At 39.3% G+C, this 24,622-nt stretch overlaps 1 protein-coding gene across 1 annotated transcript; it reads left to right on the forward strand.

Moving 5' to 3' along the window:
* The first annotated feature begins 517 nt into the window (after positions 1-517).
* GRK7 (G protein-coupled receptor kinase 7) lies at positions 518-24,622 on the forward strand. The gene is made up of 4 exons (XM_066326329.1): positions 518-2,826; positions 3,563-4,000; positions 17,574-17,845; positions 21,954-24,622. Exons 1-4 carry the CDS (start codon positions 2,077-2,079, stop codon positions 22,294-22,296), a joined length of 1,803 nt encoding a protein of 600 aa, XP_066182426.1. The 5' UTR covers positions 518-2,076; the 3' UTR covers positions 22,297-24,622.

A 24,622-nucleotide genomic window follows, 5' to 3' on the forward strand; every position in this document is an offset into this window, starting at 1 on the left:
TGCAAAATAAATAATTTCTGCTTCTCACCCAAAAGTACTGTTTTATGAGCAGGTAACACTACCTTAAACAGCCATTATCAACTACAAGATTAATGCTGATCTGCTTTTCTCCAGTGTTTAATAAAAGCTGAGCAGATTTGGGTAAGTCAGCAAGCAAATTTCAAAAAGTGACTCAAGTAATGAGTCTATGTTGAATGTAATACTGTTTGATTTTGCTGTTCCTGAAGTTACGTTATTTTAGAGAAAATTTATGTTCTGTAGAAGATAGGAAAGATTCTAATTAATTGAGTAGAATGGTCTTCGGAGCTGTAAATGTGTCTGTCTTATGCATGTGCCATAGATATTAGGTATTTTCTTGATTTGCTTAGGCATGAACATACCAATAGCTGGTGTAAGCTTGAGTTCAGCTTTAGGGCCCCAGCTGCCAGCCATTTGTCCTGCTGCTCTTTGAGCCATAGTGGATATTCTAGCCAAACATAAAAAAGACCCTACTGAATTTTAGGAAATTAAAGTATTTTAGGAATCTGTTGCTGTAGGTCCCATTTTCAGGACAGCCACCAGCAGAATTCCCCATTTCTCCTGTTGGCTCTTTGCACTGTTGCCCAGGCTGTTGGCTGCTCTGTTGAGCCCTTTACGTAACCTTCTCCTGCCTTGTGCTTGCTCTCACCTGGCAGAACTGGCCAGGCTTTCAATTCCCCCTGTTCTTGTGCACACGTGGCAGTTTGCAATGGATGGCCCCCTCCATACTCCTAGAAAAACACACCTCCAAGGGAATTCTGTAGAGTTTTGCATGAATTTTATGTCAAATGGACTCAATGCGGACAGGATCAAGCATGTAAAACCAAAATACTGCATGGCTGTAGAATGGCAAAAAGCAGCCAAGAAGAGCTTAACACTTACTATAGAGAGCCTGAAAAGTGCCTGTTAACTACTCTTAGGGTTTAGTTCTTGTGATTCAGCTCTTCAGCTGGCTCTAAGATTATGAAAAAAGAAAAAAGAAACTTGACCTTGACCTCAAGAGTACTGCTTGACCCCAGTGTTACTTCTTTCCTTGTTCTCATAATACTTCCTTATATTTAAGGAAAGTTTTAACAGCCAAATCACCTGACCCCACAGCAGAAGGGGGCTTAGCCTAGTGAGTGCCACACATAATTTTTATTCTTTTGAAGGGGAAAAAAAGCCTCCTGGTAGGCAGCCAGCAAGTGAAGTCAGGTGGAATTTGCCTTCACTTGATTATAATCAGCTTTGTCCCTTTGTTGATGTCACCTCAGCTATATGTTGTTGCCACCTTCTCATCGACCACTTTCCGTTATAAAGCTCAGCAGGGAAAATAAACTGAGGCCCAAACAACATATGGAAGTGTCTTAGCAAGATTTGGCTGTTCACTTGAAGTGTTTCTCTTTTTTCTGTGGGTAGGAGAAGTCAGAACTGTGTTGTTTCGTATATGTAAGGATCATTATTTTTAGACCAACGGCAGTTCTTAGCCTCTGCGTGTAATCTGCTCAGACAGAGCCATGCAAGGTAGCAGGGTTTGCATGAACTGTCTGTGGGGCTCAGTCACTGATGTTGAGTATAACTCGAGTTTTAGAGGTGTGAATGCTCAAAGCACTGAATAGTGTGGTAATTCAAAGCTCAGCGTCTCATGTTCGTCTCTGAATAGGCACAGCAGATTTGTGCTAAAGGCTTTTCATAAAACCAGTTGTTAGGCTGCTGGTGTTTGATGTCGACTGGGGGAGATGCAGGCCTGTTCCTGCTGCCTGTGGCCGAAGTGCCCCCTGAGTTGGACAGTGCGTGTATTGCAGCCAGGAATCTCTGCCTATTCCCAGCAGCCAGGGACAATGCATATGGAGAGAATCTTGGTACATTTAAAGGTTATCAGGGCCCATTCTGAAAAACACCAGCTGAACCACGTGCGTTTGGTACTGCCAGTGGGAAGGTTTGCCATCCCTAGGATGTCATCTTTCAGCTATACATAGCAAACTCAAAGCTTCTTACAGAGAAACCTCTTACCAGTCACTTTCCACAAATGGTGCCTATACCTAAAGGTACTTAGTGAAAATCCTTGAGAGGTATTTAATGCAAAAGCAGTTAGTGTCTGTGGTGTTTTTCAGAAGCCCTCACACACCACTAGCAGGGAGAAGTGCAGTGCAGCTACAGCACAGCTCCTGGGCCAGTTACTCATTTTGTCTGAACCAGGCTCTGCCACCCCAAGGGCTTGCCAAGATGTGTGACATGGGGGGGCTCGACAACCTGATTGCCAACACTGCCTACCTCCAGGCAAGGAAGAGTGGAGAAGGAGATACCAAGGAAATGCAAAAGAGGCGTAAGAGCCTCTCACTGCCCAAGATTGAGGACTGCAAAGAGCACAGAGAGTCCGTTGCTGGTGATTTTGACAGCATCTGTGAACAGCAGCCCATTGGCAAGAGATTCTTCAGAGACTTCTTAGAGACTGTACCAGAATATTTGGTAGTTAGGGACTTCCTGGATGAGGTGTCAAACTGGGAGTTGGCAGAGGACAATGTCAAGAACAGTACCATGGAGAATATTTTCACCAATTTTCTGAAGGAAGGCGCCAAAAGCTATCTGTCTTTCATGAGCTCTGACTTGGTCAGCAAATGCAAAGCAGCTACTGCAAAAGACTATGAGAACATCATGTATCTGGCTAAGGAGGAAACCAAAGTCTATGTTAAAGACAAGCCCTTCCAGGACTTCCAGAACAGCCCCTTCTATGACAAATTCATCCAATGGAAAGTGTTTGAGAAGCAACCAGTAACTGATAAATACTTCTCTGAGTTCCGAGTGCTGGGTAAAGGTGGCTTTGGAGAGGTAAGAACTTGTACTTTAAAGGATGTGAGTCATCTCTCCCCTTTCAAGACTAGGAGGTGGGTTTGAGAAGAGCAGTGGATTAAGCCATTGTATGAAGATATGTAAAATGTGCCCCTTCAGATTGCTCATTTTCCAGAAATCAGGCTGGGTTATTTATATTGTAATAGAGCCTCGTGTTAGTAAAAAGCTGCTTCAACTTCACAGCTGTATCTGTGCTAGTAAAAAAGCAGACTTCTTTACAAATACTTGTGTGAATGTTCATGTAGTTAACTATTGGTCTGCTCCTTGACATCTTAGCCTCTGCTGTCTCGCACACTCCCAGCTAACTCCTAGCTGCAGTTGAGGAAAAAGCACACATCAGATCTGTTCCCAAAGTACAGTATTTTTGAGAGTCAAGGAGTTTAACTGTACAGATGCAATCTGTACATGCTGCTTATTCTCATGATTACAATTTTTTGTTCTTGTCCTTGTGCCTTTTTTATTTGCTAGTACATGTCTACTAGTGGCATCCTCAAAAGCTTTGCATCAGGGCCACCAGCTACTACTGGTCCAGAACAGAACTGATTGTGCACTTGTTTTTTCCCTGTTTTCTGTGCTAATACACTCTTCATAGAAGTTAGCATCAGCAGCTACTAATAGGCATCAGTGATTCCCCACTTCCTGCCTGTTAGTACCCTTGATATTCCAGTCTCTGTATAAAATTCCTTCATTACCTTTCCATGTGCATCTTCTCTAGGTTTGTGCCATCCAAGTCAAAAATACCGGCAAGATGTATGCCTGCAAGAAACTGGATAAGAAAAGGTTGAAAAAGAAAAGTGGAGAGAAGATGGCACTGCTGGAGAAAGAGATCCTGGAGCAGGTCAACAGCCCTTTCATAGTCACACTAGCTTATGCCTATGAGTCCAAAACCCATCTGTGTCTTGTTATGAGCCTCATGAATGGAGGAGATCTGAAATATCACATCTACAATGTGGGAGAAAGGGGTTTGGAAATGAAAAGGATCATCTTTTACTCAGCTCAGATCACCTGTGGGATTCTGCATCTCCATTCCATCAAAATTTTGTACCGGGATATGAAACCAGAGAATGTCCTCCTGGATGATAATGGGAATTGCAGACTGTCTGATCTTGGATTGGCAGTGCGAGTCAGAGAAGGAAAAAGCATCACCCAGAGGGTGAGTACAAATTCTCTGAACATAGGCAGTGGGAAGTGAAGCTATTCTGTTTCTAATGCCTTAGGAGTCTAAGACTTAATTCCCCGGAATTGATTCTTTGCTTAAGACCTAATGTAGTTATTTCATTCTGAGAGACAGGTTGTAAGAAGATTTGGTTTATTAACTCTTTAGCTGCTGCATGTGGTAAAATAACTTCTTTTGTACAGAAACAGTAGAATCTACTTGACCTTTTTCTCTTAAAATAAGCTCTTGAACCAATGACTTTAGAGAGGTAGATGCTTTGTGCCTTATGGAATACTGCATAGTCAGAGATTTAACAAATTGTTTAATGAGCAGCAGTCGAAGATACAACTCCTCTTTTGCTCCTAGGAGAATAATTTCTTACACATTATTCTTAAATGATGCTACTGATTGTATTGCAAGCGTGCATAATAATAAATGCTGCGTAATAAATGACTTCCAACCTTCCTTCTCCTCACAAATTGATTCCTGAAAACATTAGCAGACTTGATGGTTTGTGAATGTCCCTGCCTGTCTACGTTGTTGGAAGAAAAAGATGGATGACCAACTGGATTTTGTGTGAATTAGATTGTGCAGCACTTCAGCTGTGCCTGTGGTCATCCCAAACTAACCTGGATTTGTAATAAAGTCAGGAGATTTACACAAAAAATATGTATTCTTAATACATATTAAGCTTAACTGTGAAAAAGATATTTCTCTCAAGGTATCTGGATCTTAAAGATGTGTATAATGAGAGAATGTATCTGAAATACACTAAGAATATGAAGAAATGGAAGCAACATTACAAAATTGGTCTATGCTAAACTCTCCGAGTTCTCATTAGAAATTCAGTAGAAGAGAGGACCCACTAAATGCTTTCTACATCCTGTTTGAGTGCACATCTTTTGATGTTGTTAAATTCAGTAATTTTGAAGGATCTTTTCTTTTCCTGGCAATTGAAGAAGTTTGTACTATGAGTGGTTTTAGTACTTGCCGAAAGAAAATGTGGAATTTGCTGTATGTATAGATAGTAAATAATATAAAAATTAAACTGCACGGTGTTTTGGATACAAAAATACAGCTTCTGTGGGAGCTAAGGCAGGTTTTTCAGTACAGCTTATGTGAAATGAGAATGTTGGTTTGTTTGTAAAGATGGCATTTTCATCAGTGAACCCAAAAGTATAAACCTTACTGTGCTTTGCAAGTTAGAGGGGCATGCACTTACTATGATCAGAACAAATAGTTTTGTCAAAGGGCAGTTTTTCTTATTTGTAAATACAGGGTGTTTGGCAGAAGGAAAAAAACCCTCAGAATTAAAGAGTGTATTTAGCAATACATAACCACTTCTGTTGGTATTGGGGTAGAATCTCAAAGCAATATTAGGGTGGTTGCTCCTGCTCACCTTCTATGCCAGCCATCAAATGGCTAGTGCCTTTTCTTTGGGGATTTTTTTGGAAGCTCTATTCACAATTATATGGGTGCTTTTATTAGAGCAGAAACTGCAATAACTACTGTGCTACGTGACTGTAATGATTAAAGGCAGTTTTATTCATACGTTACATTGAAATAGGAGATGGAGGAAAAAGACCTTTTTTGGTGTGTGTATCATAACTATAAATTAGTAAAATTAATAATTCCCATACTTTTTTTTATTTTTGTAAAATAGTACTATTTGAAAATGTCTAAAAATTTATATTTTCAATACTCACGTCATACACAGGAAGACCAAAAAACTCATTTACAAAACTTACATTAAGCTTCACCATGTACTCTTGTAATAGAAGTGCTGTTAAATTAATTTTTGTCCACTAATCATAGTTACATTCTCACTTTAAAATTATCTGAAAATTGACATCATAACATGCTTTTTGAGAATGACTGCCAAATTGTTATCACTTACCAAACCTGTACATACCACTTTTTTCACCCAAAGGAATGTATGGCTCCAAGACAGGTTTATCAAATGAAATTTAATCAGTTGCACCATTTTGCAGACACAGCTTTATAAGAGCATTTTTATAAGCTAAAGCAGAATATATATTCCTTCCAGGCCAAATCTGTATTGTACTGATATCTAAATGCCTAATATCATAAAGCTGTTTCTAGATTTTGGATGATGGTTTGAACTGGCAATATGAGGCTTACAATTTTCAGTCACTAATTAGGAATATTGCTACTGATCTATAGTATATAATATATATTATATAATTTATCTGGGTATTAATTTCATTAAAGATTGAAAAAAATACACCATTTTAATGAAATCTGAAAGTTTTCTGCCCTCTCATAGCTGTACAAGCCATTAAAGATTAAATTTGTTCTGTTTTCAAAGCAGAAAAAAATTCCTGTCCTCTCATGTATGAATAAGTGCACATCACCCATACGTCAGCTGGAGGATCCATTAATCCCTTTTGTAAATCTTATTAGGTGATTAAGTTATCACATGACACACAAGTAATAAGCTTGTTAATGAGTTCCTGTTTTAGACATTTTCCAAGTTTTCATTGAGGATTTCTACAAAATTATAATGTTTATGTACTGTTCATCAGCCAAAGAAATGTTCTTTGTGGGTAGAAAGGTTTTTTTGAATTTTAGATGGATGACTTCAGCCTGGTCTTAATAAAAAATAAAATATGTTTATGCTTCAGAAAAAGCATTGTGCAACTGGTGATTCAATACTTATGTAATTGAAGAAGTAGCCTTGGTATCCTTTAAGTACAGCCATTACATACGCTCCTTTTGAAAGCACTTGTGTGCTCCATACTAATTGCTCATAACTATTAAAAATAGAAATACCTTGATTTCACAAACAGTACTCCTTACAAAGGTCTGGAAAGAGTTGGATACCCAGCCTTCATTTTCTCCTTCTCTTTTCAATTGCTAAAGCAGCAAGGAGGAACATCCAGCTTTCTGTGTGAATGTACTTTGAATTTATACTGTAGCTGTCAGTAATCAATACAATAATAATCACAAAATTTAGAAAACTTTAATTTCACTAAATTTTTGCTGATTTGCCTTTGTGAAGTGCCAGCTAGCCCTAAAATGGAGAAATCACAAAAAAAAATTAAAATACACTAGTTTGAATAATAACAGTCTTGAAAATAAAAGTAGAAGACCGTTGAAAGCTACTTACAATGTAATTTTCCTTCATTAAACATACATGGATTATATGGGGTCTTCTCATGATAGCTACATGTGCAGTCTACCAAGAAATATGTCTATGCACATTTACTCAGGCAGAGCTTGTACTGACATGGCTGGAAACAGAAACAAACCCCTACCTAATGGTAATAAAACTATTCGGGACTTTAAATGTCATTATGAGTTCTTGTAAATATGTCTGTTGCATCTGATCTGATGTGTTGATCAGACCCTGCAGGAACTAGTTTGTATCTTAAAGTTATGGCCTTTTAAATGTTGTTATTTTCTCTGTCTTACATAATTAGAAGGAATAGACAACAAGGAGAAACTGAGAGCCTGCAAAGATGGCTTTTACACAGACAAAGTGTACACACTAGATGGATTCTAGCACTAGGGGGATTTTGCATGTGACAAAAATGAGGAGCTTCTATCCCAAGTTAATTCCATTTTTCCAGAAGTTAGTGTGTATTTGCTGTTTATTGAAGGAAGAATTTTCTGCCCTTACTGGGTATGGCTTTTATGAAAAGCAACTGTTGCATGTAAATTGTGAAGAAGAACTTTTGTGCAGATGCATGTGAGCCAGAGAGCTTAAATATTGACATAATAACTGTGAAAAATAACATAAACATATTTTTGTAGTATTTATAAAAGTGCATTCATATCTTCAGAGGTTTCAGGCTTCTTCATAGTTTTCCTGTGCTATGTTTTATATATTTGAAGGACATCATAATATTTTTATAGGAAAAACATGTTTTGGTTAAAATCTTACTCAAAATGTCCTTTTGCCCTCCTGTATGTTTGTTTATTATAAGATTCTATTTCTTAGGAAAACACAAGGAAATCTATTTAGATGTTCCTGAAACTTGCAGTTTAATTTCGAGGCAGCTGAAAAGCAGGAGGAGGGTTTAGACTTGTGAAATAAAAAATAACTCAGCAAGCTATTCTACAGTTGACCTTTGTTCATTATCACATGGCATTCTTATTGGATAAGATTCTGTAAAAATTTCTTCTTCTTTTGCACTTTGAAGAATGACAGCTCTTCATTTGCTCCGAATTAGAGGAACTTGCTGCTGTTTCGCTTACACATTTTGAAGTATGAGATGTAAAATTGATGAAGTTTTTACTAGCAGAACTTTGTTCTTAAAAATGTTGATAACCACAGTTATTATGAGGTGTGTCATGCCAGGTGTTTCAGACTCTTTTAATCTCTGAAATGTACTTTACAGAATGCAGCCTTACCCACAAAACTCCCTGGGGCCAGTTGGGATCCATGCAAAGGTACTGAGGGAGCAGGCAGAAGTGCTCACCAAGGCACTTCCCATCCTGGATTTCCCAGCAGTCCCAGAAAACCAAGGAGGTCCCATTTGGCTGCACATTAGCATAGGTGATGCCCATCTACAGGAAGGGCTGGAAGGAGGATCTGGGAAACTACCAGCCTGTCAGCCTACCTTGGTACCAGAGAAGGTCATAGAGTAGATCATCCTGAGCATGATCATGCAGCACACACAGGACAACCAGGGGATCAGGCCCAGCCAGTGTGGGTTTAGGAAAGGCAGGTCCTCCTTGACCAGCCCCATCTCTTTCCATGACCGGGTGCCCTGCTCTGTGGATGAGGAGGTGGCTGTGGATGTGTCTGTGTGGACTGTAGGAATGCCTTTGTCACTGTTCCCCACAGGAGAACCTGGCTGCTCGTGCCTTGCCCAGGTGCTCTTTGCTGGGTCAAAAGGGGCTGGATGGCCGGGCCAGAGAGTGCTGGGGGATGGAATGACATCAGCTGGCACCTGGTCACTGCTGGGGCTCCCCAGAGCTCAGTGCTGGGGCTCCCCAGAGCTCAGTGCTGGGGCCAGCCCTGTTTTATGTCTTCCCTGATGATCTGGACAAGGGGATCAAGTGCACTCTCAGCGAGTTCACAGACAGCACCAAGTTGGGTGGATCTGCTGGAGGGCAGGAAGGCTCTGCTGGGGGATTTGGACAGGCTGGATTGATGGGCTGATGGCAGCTCTACAAAGTTCAGTAAGGCAAAGCAGCAGGTCCTGCACCTGGGTCACAATCCCATTCAGTCTACAGGCTTGAGGAAGAGTGGCTGGGAAGCTGCCTAGTGGGAAAAGGGGGTCGTTGGTCAACAGCTGGCTGAACATGAGCCTGGGTGGGCAAGAAAGCCAGTGGCATCCTCGCCTGTGGCCAGAAGGACCAGGGCAGTGACCATTCCCCTGTGCTCAGCACTGGTGAGGCTGCACCTTGAATCCTGTATTCAGTTTGGGCTTCTCACTACCAGAAAGACATTGAGCTGCTGGAGTGTGTCCAGAGAAGGGTAATGGAATTGGGAAGGGTCTGGAGCACAAGTCTGGGGAGGAGCAGCTGAGGGAACTGGAGAAAAGAGGCTCAGGGGGACCTCACCATTTTCTACAGCTCCCTGACAGGAGGTTGTAGCAAAGTGGGGTTTGGGCTCTCCTCCCAGGTAACAAGTGATGGGACAAGAGGCAATGGCCTCAAGTTGTGCTAGGGGATGTTTAGATTGGATATTAGGGAAAGTTTCTTCCCCAGGAGGGTTGTCAGGCACTGGACCAGGCTGCCCAGGGAAGTGGTGGAGTCACCACTCCTGGAGGTATTTAAAAGCCATGTAAATGTGGGGCTTAAGGACATGGTTTAGTGGCAGACTTGGCAGTGCTGGATTAATGGTTGGGGTCAATGATCTTAGAAGCTTTTCCAAACTACTTATATGAATGACATGATCATGAAAGTGAAAGAACAAAAATGATTTTGTGGGACCATTCTGCTTCCTGCAGTTTTGCATACGGCAGAAAGGATACTGCAGTCATCTCAAATTAAGAGAATGCAATATGTCCCATGAAATACTTTTCCTACCCACAGTGTGCCATCCATTTTTTTCTGTCAGGGAATGACATTGGAGCCCTTTATGATGTAGCACAAGGTCTCAGCATGACTTTTACCATTGTTCCTCATTCAACTTAATCTGACAGTTAATAAATGCTATAGCATTTTCTACAAAAGGTGTACATGCTGGAATGATCCCTTGGGTAAAGCATCTAGTGGGCCACACATTGACTCGTTATAGTCAAAGATGTTTTTATTTCATTGGATAAGAAATGCAACATTTGGCTGACACTGTAATTCTTTAAACTTTCGATTTGACAGCTTTGACCAGAAGCAGTATTGCAGAAACAGCAAGAGCTGTGAGATGGTGAGGAATGTAGTACTTCTGTTCTTACTGGACCACATGTGACATTCCACTTGCTGTCATGAGCAGTTTCAGTTAACAGACATGCAATTAGTTTTTTTAGGAGTCAAAGTAAAATCCTGGAATTGCAGACATATGCAGGTGAGAACTAGGGGCTTGGTTTTGCCCATTATTCAAGTTTCAAATCTGTTAGTGAAAGGTAGCAGGTGGGTGGTTTTTAAAATGGGTATTAAACCAGAGTGTAGTTAAGCTGCAGGACACTCCTGCAAAAGGTCTTGTAGGCTCTACAAATTTATCTAGGTTCAGGAAAAGAGTGGACAATTGATGGAAAAATGTCTCGTTGAGAGAAACCATTTCTGTCTCTGGAAGCCCCTGAACTGCAGATAATTGGAGTCTAGGAAAACATAGAGCAGTCTCAACGTACACCCCAGGGCCTTACCGACTTCCCTATGTATTCCTCTGTTTGAATGTAATTCACAGACAGTGAAGTGGCTGAATGGGCCATTGCTCTGATGCAGCCAGTACCCATCTCCTTGAATTTACATTTTAAAGAATGGTACCTCCAACGCTGGTTATAATCCTGAAAGATAAAGTGGATTAAATCCCCTGGATTTCAGTGATCAGCAGTTACTCTCCAGGCCTCATTGATATTTGCACTGCTTAAACTACAATGGCTGTGCCTACACTGGAGGGCTCTGCCCTTCCCAGGGAAGCCTGTGGTGCTGTCCCCTCAGTCACACTTGTCACAGAACACAGATTTCTCTTTGATGTCCCCTTTCTGAGGAAGCAGTCTATGCATGGTGCCATGAGACAGTATTTGCATTCATTATCAGGAGCTTCATAAAATACAGGCAGAGCTAAGTAGATGGAGAGTTTTCTCCCTTATTAACACTGCTTCTGGAATATTCTGTGCTTATTAAATAATGAAACCACAAATATCTCAGAAGTATTATTGTTTTTTACATTATAGATGGGGAATGATCAGGAAAAATTTAAAAGGAAATTAAAGGGAAAATCATGTTAGGAAGACTAAAGAACTCTTGTAATTCTTATGACTTATGTGCTTATGACTCTACCATGTGTTCTGTTTGTCCTAAATGCTCTGTCCTATAATTTCTGATTGCGTCCCCGTCTGTGAATGCCTTCTGATGTCTTCTGCTGACACTTCACTGAGGTGGGAGTGTTTGCAGGTTCCCCCTGCAGTAGGGATCTGAAGCAAAGGTGATCATGCAGGAAGAAAGCAGGGAGCTGCTCTAGAATCCAAACTTAAAACTGGTGCCTAGTTAATGGGTTGCCCTTTCTCAAGCCCTTTATCCCTTTGACTTCTGTGCAGCATGAATCTAAGCTGAAACCATGTTGGAACTGTGTCTATTTCTCTTCCCAAGGAGGAGCACACAGGCAGCAGTCCCTACTGCACAGAGTGACTTTCTTTTGTTGTGCAACTTCCTTCATTTCAGTGATTACTGATGGCCAAGCTTAAAAGATTAAAAACCAATGCTGAATTTTTTTCACTATTCCAGTTAGTGACTTTGAACCCAGCGCTGTATTTTCTTTTTTTCTAATATAGCAAAAATCTGTTTTGTCCCTTTTGTGCTTTTGCCTGTGTGAGCTTTTTTTAAAGCACACAGCTTTCCCTATGAAAATTATCTTCTTATGTGAAAATCAAAAAAAGTTTAGTCTTGAATTTTGGATAAACATGTAGGATTAAGCTAAGATAAGGATTAAGCTAACCTCCAATATTGTCTTTCTCACTATCTTCTCCTGCTATTCTGAAGAGTCCTCCTTGTGTTCTTCTGAATCTGCAGCCCAACAATTCGTGATGGGCCGTCTCATTGGGAGGTCCCTCCCTCTCTTAGGCATTAACAATATGCCAGAATCTTTATTCTGTGTGACTTTCCGTTGTGCCTTTTGCCCTATTTAGATTTAATTTTGTCTTCTTTTAAAAGCAAAACAGTTGCCTATTAATTGGGTCAGCTGGTTTCTTGTAACCGTATGAAGGTGTGGTGAGAAACTGTGGAGGAACTGCAACTCTGTGTAACTCATTTAAATTACGCTCTGTTCCCCCTCACAGCGACTCTTGGGAGAAGAATTAAGATGGTGAAGTGAGTGACTGAGGCAGATCAGTGCTGTTCTCCACATCTAGGGCCCGTCAGCTTGTGTGCAGGGAAGAGATTTCTGCGGTCTGTTCCTGCATTCCTGCAGGGTCTGTTAAGGCCATTGCTGAAGGAGCGGAGGAACAGCTGGACAAGAGAACAAAGCAGGCAGTGGCACCCCTTGGAGGAAGGAAGGACCGAGCCCCAGGAAACAGCTGATAGAGCTAAACTCAGCTTGTTTTTTTTCCTCTGTTCAACAGTTCTTGTGCCATGGCAAACAAAAGATAGACGTTCTGATTTGCTTTACTGTTTGGTTTGTTATATCAATTGAGTTTGTTTTGCAGAGATCTGTGGGAAAAGGTAGCAAAGATCTAAATCCCGTTTCTCCGCATTTGCCCGTTTCTGTGCCGCTGAGAGCTCCAGAGAGTTCTCTGTTTCTTGCCTGCACCTGCTGGCAGCTGGCACAGGGGCGGTGTGGAAGGGGCTGTCCCCTGGCAGGACAGCAATCGGGGCGCTGGTTCTGCTCTGAGCTCAGCTCTGCCAAGGGCCCTTTGACTGCGCCGGCATCTGAGCGCGCTAAGTGCTTCTCAGGATCACATCTTGAATTTCTAAAAGATTATAATTATGTGACCTTTGAAAAATTTATGCAGGATCGCATTTCACAAAAGAAACGTTTGTATACTTTCAGATGAGTCATTTCTACTGTGCCCTGTCAAATCACACTCAAAGCAATAATTCCACTCAACAGAACATCTTTGCTAATGTAGCCGAGGGCAGCATTTGGTCATTACATTTTAGAGGATTACTGAAAAATGGTCTTTTGGGTTGTTCTCAAGATAGTGAAATAAAGGGAAAGTAGATCTGTGAACCCTTTTCAAAAGCAGGTAAATTAAAAGTTAATTGAATTTTAATTACTATTTTTATGATTCAAGCAGCATATGCAAGTAAGGCATCCTCCTTATCAGAAAAGACCATATTAGATGGAGAGCAAGCACAACATTGCTAGTGTTGTGCTGACTACGCTTCTGTAAGTTCTGTGCCTCTACAATGGCATAAGGTTTCTGTCTCTAGTAAAAAGCTGGGATAGTATAACATTCTTTGTCTTCTTTGTGATATTCTTATTGATTGTGTCCCGTTATTGTTTCCAGGTCAGTGAAGGTGTCATATCATGTGTTTGTGTCTCTGTAAGATCACCTGATTAGTTAACACATATGTTCAAATGGTTCCTTGTGTTACCAGGAATTGTCCAGGAAAGAAGAGAATAATGTGCTTGGTCTCAGTCAAAATCCAATGAACATCCTAGTAGTGTAGAGTTGACAACAACTCAAATTTGACTTCAAGTATGAGTTTTTTATTTTCTCTTTCCATTAAAAGCGTGAAATTTATCCATGTAAAGAAGATCTAGTAAGAAACAATGAGTTTCAGCTAATACACAGCTTCTGAATTTACTTATAAATTGTACTGAATGAAAACATCTGCAAAATCATTCAAACCTAGTGATTTTTTGTGTGATAGACATATGAATATCCCATACTTGGAGATACCTGTTCTGAGGCATGGTCAGATAATTCTAACTGAATTAAATATTCAGTTCCATCCCATGGGAAATAGATGCCTTCAAAAAATAATGCGTTTATCTTTTGTGGTAGCTTTTCATCTCTTTGCTTTCTGTCCCTCTTTTTTTTCCTTTTTTGCACTAGAATATAGTATACTTATTTACTTCACAGCCTGATAAGAGTTATTTACTTTAATTCACTTTTGCTTTGAGAATCAGTGGATACTTTTTCCACCTAAAACATTATTTTTTGCTGCTCAGATTTCATTACTAAAATCTGAAATCAGTGAGAGTTGTACAGTTTAAAAACTCCCTTCACAAAAACTTTTGGTTTACCTCCTTAGGTAAAACTCTCCTGAGGTTATTGAGGCTGCCTTTCCTATTGGCCGTAGGATCTCTTTTCCTGGAAAGATGATCTGATTTTTACATCTTGTTCTCCATAATGATTAGTGTAGGGATGTTAGGTATTACCTTCCCTCTAATGCTGCCTGCTCTCCAAAGATAGAATTAAATCTTCATTTGAAGGATCTGTGTTCTTCCAGGTGCTGAATAATTCCTTTTTTGGTGTTCTCTAATACAGGCTTTAGCATCTTTCTTCCCAAATTATTTTGACAAAACTACACATATAGAGAAATAGGTGGAAAAGACTAAAATTTAAGCTCTTTTCTTCCTTTCTTCCAGTTTTGATAAAAATAGAGATTTGTGTATTGCTCCTCCCTTATTGTTTTTCTTCACCCTTAAAAATCCCTGTTCCCTACTTGTGAAATGTGTTTGCTTCTGCCATAAAATTGTCATGTTTTAGTGGATTTTAAATCTTGAATCTTAAGAGATTAGGTTTAGATTCCTGCTTCTTAGCCTGTTCCTTCATTGTGAATAGAAGGAAAGCTTCAGGATTGGGAGAGATTTGTTTTTAGATTCAAGTTTGGATGAAATTTTATGAGAAAACCAGCTCTCATGAAATTCTGAATGGAAATGGTTTGGCATATGAGAGCAACGATATATTTCTAGACTTCCTCAGACGGAGTTGGATCAACTCAGTAACAGCTCAAGATTTCAGTGCTACTAATTTAGAATGTTGAAGTTCGGTTCTTGTTTACATTTAAACTCATCCACAGCCTGTCACTTCAGTCTGAAGGGAGGCTGATGTTGGTCCATTCAGTTTTCTGTTTAGTCGTGTTGTTTTTGGTCTGTGGTGATGGCCTTGCTTTCTCTGTTCTTGAGAAGCACAAGCACCATGTCAAAGCATAGTGTTCTTCCAGATGGTGTGTCCTGCTGGAGGGGATGCTGAAAATGCCCATGGAAGAGACTGAAGTTACTTGGCAACTACTTCTTTTGAAAAAATAACTGCAAAAGAAAATGCAAGTGGAAGGAAAGAGGCAGTCTGAAAGGAGCTGCCTTGAGACACATCTGTGACAGTAGATTTCTGACTTTTCCATGGCAGATGTATCCAGGTTCTGTATGATGATGCTAAGTTGCAGCAAAGTAATCTCTTATCAGAAAGACCATATTGTGCTGTCAGGGCACATTTTGATGATAATGTGACTCAATAGTTCTTCAAAGCTTTAGTGCCCCAGCTTCATCTCAGTAAAAATAAGAATGTTTATTGCTTCCCAGAAGGAGAGAAAAAAAAGAAAAAAAAAATCCAGAAACCTATTTAGAGCTGTGTTTACTAATCCACAGTGAGCTCTGTGTACAAGCTTTTGTATCAAGATTTCTCTACTACTTTCAACCTCTCCTCTCCCTCCCAGGTTTTTCTGAGGCCAGATGGATCTGGGGTCTGTGGTCCATGTTTGAGTATTTGTCCCCTTCCCTGAACAGGGCAGTAATCATACCTAAGAATGTAATACTGTCAGGATATCTCTCAATATTTTTAGTTAGAAAAACTCAGTGTAAGCAGTACAAATTGCCTGTGGGATGATGTCAGTGCCCATGCTGCTCCTCTGTACTTCTGTGGCTTTAGCGAGGGAGGCAAATGTTCACTTTTAACCTTTCCTTTTGCTTTCAACCTGACTGATATTTTTGTTCTTCTCATCTCATTTCTGGTTTTCAACAATATGGAGGACTTTGCTCTATATCCTTAATAGCAAAAAGGAAAATTACAAAGGGAGAAAATATAGTGGATTTAATTTTCTGTCTGTTGGGCTTATGTTTTAATTGATGCTAAAGTGGTCCCTCTTGCACACATTGTTTACAGTAGAGACGTTATATGTCATAATGTTAGTGACACAAGCTGAAGTTAATGGGGGACCTGACTTGGAAGTACTCTGTCAAAATTTGCAAAAATCAGAGGGGTTATCCAACCCCAGAAAATAAACTTCATCTGTTGAGCTGTGCTTTTTGTGAATACAATTTGTCCAAATGGGCTTAGCTTTACCTTTTTCTAACTGTTTTGCTTTGGGGTGAATCTCTGTCACTGATGTATTCTGACAGCAGTAATAATGACCGTCTTGAGTAAGCTTTAGTGGGCTTTTGCACAGACACAGTTTTTTATTTAAAATTGTTATATTGGTAGTACATCAGTCCCAGTATGTAAAAAAGATGTGAGAAGTTCAAGCAACTTTTGGCACGATTATCACTGTTAGCTGCATCTGGTAAGTACATATGATAGAGCATGAGACACAGTAGTAAATGTAGGTTCAGCTGAGGAAATGCTGTTGCAATTGAAATCCCACGTTCTCAGTCATGTAATGGTGCAGCAGAGAGAGCTGATCCTTTCACTTCCCTCCCAGGTGAGTCAGCTCCCTGGGGACAGAGGCAGCAGGAGCTATTTCAGACATTGCAGCCTGTCCCCCAAGGGGAAAGTGGCAGGCCTGGGCTGGGAAGAAAGCAGGCAGATGCTCCTCTCAAAGAGTGGCCATTTCTTCTCCCAGAGAAGGGGCCATTAGTTCTGTAAATAATCTTTATTCAGGCATCTTTTTTTAGTTGGGAAGTATGAATTTGTTCCTTCACTCAAATGCATGTAATTTATGAATTATAATTTTCATAGGTTTACTTTCCTACAGTGGTTTTTAAGAGTTTTTCTTGGCCCTTGATGGTAGAACATTTATCCAGAAACCAAGAGGGAGGTGGCTGAGAACTTCCTCATTGCAACTCAGCTACTGGCTTGAGAATTTTCTCACTGGCAGAAGAACCCTGTGTTGGATCAGTTATAACCATTGCACAGTGATTGTTTTGCCTGATTTTTGTATTTTTAAAAATCTTTTCAAATTGATTGCTACTTGTGTTTACACAACAAAACTAAGAATATCTTCAATGAAAAAAAAATAAAATGGAGGAAGAAAGCAAGCTAGCCATGAATGTAAAAATAAACCACTTTTAGGTAGAAACTGCACTGACATTTCACCTTTGAGAAGCATATTTAAGACACTTTTCCTGTGTGCCGAGATGTTTAAAGAGAGATATGGTCCATGTGCTAAAAAAGTCATCCCTCACAGTTTCTAGATTTAAAAAAAGGTCAGAGTTTCTAGATACAAAATATATCAGTAGAATTACTAATATTTTGGAAGAATGATAGACTAGTCTGTTTATTTGCATGCATTTCACTACTGACATTTTATAGTAAATCTGTCTGTGTGTTTGCAATAGGCTGGGACAAATGGTTACATGGCTCCAGAAATCCTGAAGGAAGAGGACTACAGCTATCCCGTGGACTGGTTTGCCATGGGGTGCACCATTTATGAGATGGTTGCTGGGCGAACACCATTCAAGGATTACAAAGAAAAGGTCAATAAGGATGAGGTTAGAAGAAGAACTCTGGAAGATGAGGTGAAATTTGAACATGCCAGCTTTACAGAGGAAGCAAAAGATATTTGCAAGCTGTTTTTGGCTAAGAAAAAAGAGGATCGTTTAGGAAGCAGGTATGCCTTCTTAATTTCAGTAAAATAGAGATTACAGCTGCAAACAATATAGTTATTTTACTTATTGCACAAAACAGGTTAGATCTTCACCATCTACAGAGTGATGAATTTTCCCTTTCACTTCTAGGAAGAAAGAGGTGGAAAGTTTTGAAGTTAATATGGAAATCAGGAATGTTGTTGCAGTAGTGTGATCATCTATCCTCACTCTAGATGACTCATAGGAGTTGCCTTCTTGTTACTTTCTGTGTTAGACCCTTTATAGTTTTGGGAGAAAGGGTCAAAAGGGTTTTTCTTACACGTTCATTACTAAAGATAAAGGATATTCAAGTGGATACCTGCATCCCTGCTAGAGCAGACTGAAAGCAGAACATTAGGCTGTATTGCTTACTGGAATGATGTGGGCAGAAATCCAAATCTGCAATGTGGATTCTTTTCCCTGCAGATATCTAATTTGCAAAGCTGCGTCATTGGCTTCTTACTGGAGAGATCTTAACCCCTCTGCTCTGCTCAAGTGCTTTAAAAAAATGCTGTAGTTCTGGTCATCCTGACTCATCCCAGGGAGAAAAAGAATATTTGGCACGAATTCCCGTAAAGCAAAACATTTCTGGGCCCTTCAGAGGTGGCTTTGGGTTGATGAAGACTGGTAGATATGTCTGTGACTTAGCAGTTTCAAGGAACTGTTCAACAAGAAGAGAATTGCAAAGCTAAACCTTGTAACATTTAACTTGTATTAGCTCTGATCCCTCTGATATGTATGTGTGTGTATAAATAGTATAATGCATTTCTAATTAGACAGATTGCAGATCTACATTTGCAATACAGACAAATTTTAAAAAATTAATAGGAAACCGATAATACCAACCTTTAGAACACACTGTGATTCGAATCATCTGTGAATACAATTGTATGTATCAGGTGCTTTTCCAGTCTAAAGGTGGAATAGACAAAGGATCTCATTGAATCAATGCATAGATAGTCTTCTAAATTTGTATTTCATAACAACGTGGAACAGTTTTTCAAAATGTTAGGCTAACACTTGCCTGAAACAATTAACTCTTAATGAAAGATAATAGGTCATTAATACACATATTCTTAATATTCTGTTGCTAAATGAAGACAGCTATTCTTGTGCCTGATGAATTTTCCCAGGAACTGTGCCAGGCAGCAGAAAAAAGTTATTTTCAGCAGCATATGGGAGTATGTTCAACACAAAATCTACATTATTTTACTATGTTTTAAAAGCTTACTTTAAAAGTAAATTTAACACAAAAACATTCAGAGCACTCTAACTTAAAGTCAGCGTACTTTGCAGACATTTGGACTCACAGCACTTTGTGAAGTAAACAGATTTCAAAGTAGGGGAAAATGAAATTTAGAAATTGTCAGTGGCTTGGTTGAGTTCATTCAGCAAGTCTGAAACACAACCAGCAGCAGACGATTCACTTGCTGTAACCACATTGCCTTTTCCAGATGTTCCATAACTTCTCTGCAAAACGAGAAATGTACACAGAAAGATTACTACACATAGTATTTTTAATTTTCTGCTGTTTAAGATATACTTCCTCTGATGTGCCACACTTAGAGAAGCCAAACAATAGGATGTATATACCCTGAGCATGATACAGAATGGAAGCCTGCACATACCTCTTAAACAGGGTGATACTATTCAGGACAGCTGTGTGTTATGTAAAGATTAGTACTGTAATTCTTCTAAGGACAACAAGAGCTTGGGTTATCCACAGCAGTGCCTGTTGCATAAGTTAAAGCTGCTCAAAGACAGCTTTATTTTGTACACCTGACCTTTTAAAACACTCTACTCTTCTATTGAAGATGTGATTTCACTTAGCTAACTCAGGAAAGATGTAACCCCTTTCACTCAAGCTTTTTGAGATTGATCTCGAAAATCTCAGATCTGAAATCCCAAACCTGTAAAGTGATTTTTTTAAATGGAAGAATACAAAATTGACCAACTTCATGTGAGTTCATTTGTTCTTCCTATGTAAGTTACGTAAAAGCAGTTCACAGAGGATGGGCTCAAGTTCATCTCCAGCTAGTTGGAAGATGTCTCAGTTCCAGTAGATGGCATTCATGTAGCTTTACATTTTTTAACTTTTTATGGTTTCAGGAGGAAGAACACTGCAGCAATCCATTTTGAAGCCTCCACCAGCTTCTAGTGCTTTTTGGTTTATGTTACAGAAAGGAAAAGCAAAATAAAGGGAGATTTTTGCAAGTGCATCTGCCCAGTCAGCACTACTGGCTCCCCAGTGTCCCAGGACACCAGTTAATTTGAACAGCAGCTGAAATGCATTTCAGGCTAACAGTCAATGTGAATAAATCATGTCAGGTTGCTGAAGTACTTGGTTATCACTGGCTAGGTAAGATAGGAGATGATTTTGCAAACCTATGGATGTGCAGAAGTCAAGATACTTAATCTGTACATTCATAATTTGTTGGGGTTGAAAACATAATATTTTTCATTGCCCAGCAATGATGGATGGCAGCATCTTGGTCATTCCTGGTGGTGTAGAGGGGGTAGTGGCTGCTGGTGGTTTGCTCAGAAGAGCTGGGCAGCAGAGCTGCAAAGTGACAATTTTCTTGCAAGGAGCTGAAAAGAGCAGCTGATGGTTTCATCTCTGCTGTGCCCAGGGAGCACCAAGACAGGCCAGAAGCACAGCAGGGCAGCATGAGGAGCAGGCAGCAGTGCCAAGCTGGACGAGCTGTTCTGCATGCATGGAAATTAAGATCTAAAAAAATAAAGGTTTTTCCATAATCACACGAATCTACTGCTTCTATATGGTGCTTCTGCACATTTGCAAAAATAAAAAGACTTGCCAAAGGTTTGCATTACATTTTATTCATAGAACATTGTCTAGAAATACATGAAGGCTTCCACTTTGCTAAGTTTGATTTTGTAAGGAGGTTGGAAAAGAAAAAAAACAACGTGTTAGTAACTACCACTTTCTGAGGCCAAAACGCAGACAGATTTGGTTTTCCTATGTTACTGTTTCCAAGAGCAGTGCATCCATGAATACATTAAACAAAGAATACATAGGTGTGCAAAAGACAGTGTTCCTCTCTGCTCCTCCTTTCTCTAGAAGTCTGAATTCAGACTTTGCATGCCTTGGCACTAGAGGCACAGTTCAAAAACTGTGGTCTTTGGTCATGCTTCAGCAAGCACACATTTGAAGCTCAGATGATTTTTATCACCAGGAAATATCCTACAAGTCTCTCTAGGTCTACAATGAAACAATTCACTAGTTCTTTTACAGCTGAAGTTCTCCCTGAGGTCTGCAGTTGTTTTTTGTAAGATTTATTTAACTTAAGCATTTACAATGATTTAGTCCTTTCTGGTTTTTATTACTGGGTTTTAACTATATTAATAAAGGATTATGTTTGTGACAGTGGCACACATCCTTTTGTTAATGTCATAATCTGTGAATCTCTTGCCTAAAAAAGTCTTTGTTAATTTACAAGAGTAGTTACTTTGAATGAACAATCACTATAAGTGGGAGTGTTTATTTGAGTGACATAACTGGATTTTAGGATGTAAATGTGTAGATGCTTTGAATTAAGATAGAACAAGAATTGTGATTTGTCACCAGCTTCCTATTCAGATTGTTGCTGCTTAGAATCAGTCTTTAGATGTATTAACCCAGTATACCCCATTCTAGAGTTTAATACATATTCTTACCCTATAGTACAGATACTTTGTCCTATAGATACAGAGCCATTCACTGAACTTCCCTTGTGGGACAGTAAATCCAATAGTGCCCCTTCCCACCCTGCTGTAAGTTCAGTTCTGGTGGAAGTGTAGCTCTGGATGGGGTGTCCCAGATGCAGCTCCTGCATGGCACCTTGCCTGGACTGATTCACCCTGAGAGGTGCAGGGAGGAGCAATGGGATCACAATGTGTCCAGCTGCTCGGCTGTTCCTTGGTTAGGGAAAAAGGAATTGTGCTGCATGATATCTGTATATCTAGATATAGATGTAGATATAGATAAATAGGTATATATATATATATAAAGTACTGTTGTGTACAAAACACAGACACTCCTGTATCTCTCTTAGAGCAAAACACACTGATGGACGAGCTTTTGCTTTATTGCAGGAATGAAGACGATGACCCAAGAAAACACAGCTTCTTCAAAACAATAAATTTCCACAGGTTAGAGGCAAACCTTATTGACCCTCCATTTGTGCCAGATCCATCCGTTGTCTATGCCAAAGATGTTGCAGACATTGCTGACTTCTCTGAAATACGAGGAATTGAGTTTGATGACAAAGACAAGAAGTTCTTCAAAAAGTTTGCGACAGGTGCTGTCCCTATTCCCTGGCAGGAAGAAATCATCGAGACAGGACTGTTTGATGAACTAAACGATCCCAACAGAGTAGTTTCTGGCGGTTATGCAAACGGAGGGGAAGCTAAGTCAGGAGTTTGTTTGTTGTTGTAATTATATCATTACCAAAAAGAGTAGAAACCACCTCAGAACTTTCCATGTTCTGACTCTGTTTCAGAAACTCAGTACACCTGTTTGAGAGGAGCCAGCCAGTGTAATGGGACATTGACAGGCGATGTAGGACCACCAGCTGAATAAACTGTATTATTTTCCTTTCCTCTAAGAAAGGAGATACTTTTGTGTTGCTGGAGATGTATCAAATGAAGAACCATATTTCTCCAAAAGGCTTAGAACAGAAATTCTGAAATACAGAAAGCAATGATAGAGTGATGAGGCAACAGCTTTTGAAAATGACTGATTACTGTTTTGAATACAATGATTCGTTGGTTTTCTTTCTTTTTCCTTGTTATTTCTACTAACATTTCCTCTTTGTTCTACAGTTTTCAGGAAGGATTTTTTTTAATTTACAAGTAATATTGGACAGTGGAGCTCATATACGCTGTCAAACTTGGAATCTTACTGGTTAGCCAGTCTGTCTGTTAAATTCTCTTAGTTTTTGGGTGGTTTATTGTAATATGTTCAAATTGTCATAAGATATAAAGAAAGCTCTACATTTTTATTTCACTTGGAAATAAAAACAACAGGATCAAACTCTTTGCAAAAGTGATTTTAATGGAATGAAGATAAGATTTTACAAATTTAATGGAATAAAACATTAATTTATTATCATTAAGTAATCTTAAAAGTGATAATACTGTATACAGAGAAAATGTATTTATAAGTAAATACACATTCTTTTTGTCAATTTTAAACTTATATCAGATTTCCTGATATTTTTTCTGTATTTTGGTGTTAAATTAAGCTACAGATAGACTGAAGCAATTTGTAATTGACTTTTACAAGACATTTATTTCAGTGTAATATAGATTTTAATTCAAGTTGCAAAATGCATTATGACTATTAAGTGATGTAATGGTGAAAAGGTTAAGTATGCAAGCTGAAAATATCTTCAAATGCTTATTGGTTCTCATGCAAATTTTGAAGTGTTTTTATTTTTCAATTTTATGGCAACCTAAATTGAATTACTTGGGAATATTGCGATGAATGCTTGCTATTGGTGAAGTGTATTACTCATGAGATGCCTCCTGCTGATTTTCTGTGGTAAGAAAATAGGCAGTTGTTCTTTGCACAATTTCTAAACCTGATCCTGCACATGCTGGTCACTGTCATCTGTCCAGCCATAATTTCCATTGACCAAAGTGGAAGTGGAAACTACTTCATTCCTTGGAGTCCTGGAGGCTGCAAATGCCCCGTTTTCTGTTTTTCATACAGCAAACCTCCTACTGAACTCAAGGACTTCTTTTAGCTAGACACCAGGATTAACTCTCACGTCTGGTTTAGAGGAGGAAAACCTGTAGATAAATGTCTTCTGTACTCGGGTCTGTCACGTGCAGCACAGAGCATTGGTATTTATTTATAACCTAATAGCACATCCTAAACTCTTAAGTTTTAAATCCTGTAAGTGTTTTAGTCACAGCTAAGTAATACTTTGGTAATACTTTGTGTTGTTCTGAGTAGAAAAAGAATTGCTCTTTTTTCCTTTTAAATTTGCTTTTCTGGTATTTTATATACGTAATATTCAAGTGAAAGATCAAGAACAGTGTTACTTAGGATTAGTGGGTAATTCTGTTCATGAATTATGAGCATAAAATTGTCTGCCTTTTGAATGGAGACTTTCTGTCAAATAATGTAAAACAATATAAGCTGAATTCTGACTTTGTCTTTTAATTGAGAAGGATGATCCTGAAAGATGGTGAAAAGCAGAGGAAGTTGTGAGAAGAGTGATGTCCTGGCATAGATTTACAAGAGAGCTTCCACTATTGACATCCATTGATTTTATTTCTCATTGCTCCCACCTGCAGAAAGCCCTCACAGTGGTAGTAAATATATTAGGCCATTATATTTAAGAAACCAAGACAAAAAAAATTTATTATTATATGCATTTTAAAAAACCCACAAAAGCGACACAAAACCCACAACCAGCAACTGATTACAGCTAGGAGAGACCTGTTAGTGCTAGTGGCATAAAACTTCTGTCCTGAATTGATACACCTCGAGTCCATAGAAATGGTTTCAAAAATCCTTCAGGACCAGAAAGCAGTACTCTGAAAAGGCTGTAGGTTTTCCAGTGCATAACTGAGTTTTAAGTTGCCATTTGGAAAGAGGTTATGTATAGACAGAACCAGAATTTAATGTCTTGTTAGGATCAGATATCCCCAGTGATACTGGGTGCTGCAAGACTGCATTTTTTCAAAAGGTGGTGCAATACTGAGATCTGTGAATTTGGTACACCATGTATGCCTAACATTGGATTATTTCG

The sequence above is a fragment of the Sylvia atricapilla genome, chromosome 10 (assembly GCF_009819655.1).
Source record: "Sylvia atricapilla isolate bSylAtr1 chromosome 10, bSylAtr1.pri, whole genome shotgun sequence".
In the NCBI taxonomy this organism is placed as follows: domain Eukaryota; kingdom Metazoa; phylum Chordata; class Aves; order Passeriformes; family Sylviidae; genus Sylvia; species Sylvia atricapilla.

Coding starts and splice junctions, on each gene's coding strand:
- GRK7 (XM_066326329.1), top strand. CDS start 2,077: ATGCAAAAGCAGTTAGTGTCTGTGGTGTTTTTCAGAAGCCCTCACACA. Junction 2,827..3,562: donor GTAAAGGTGGCTTTGGAGAG/GTAAGAACTTGT, acceptor CATCTTCTCTAG/GTTTGTGCCATCCAAGTCAA. Junction 4,001..17,573: donor GAAAAAGCATCACCCAGAGG/GTGAGTACAAAT, acceptor TGTTTGCAATAG/GCTGGGACAAATGGTTACAT.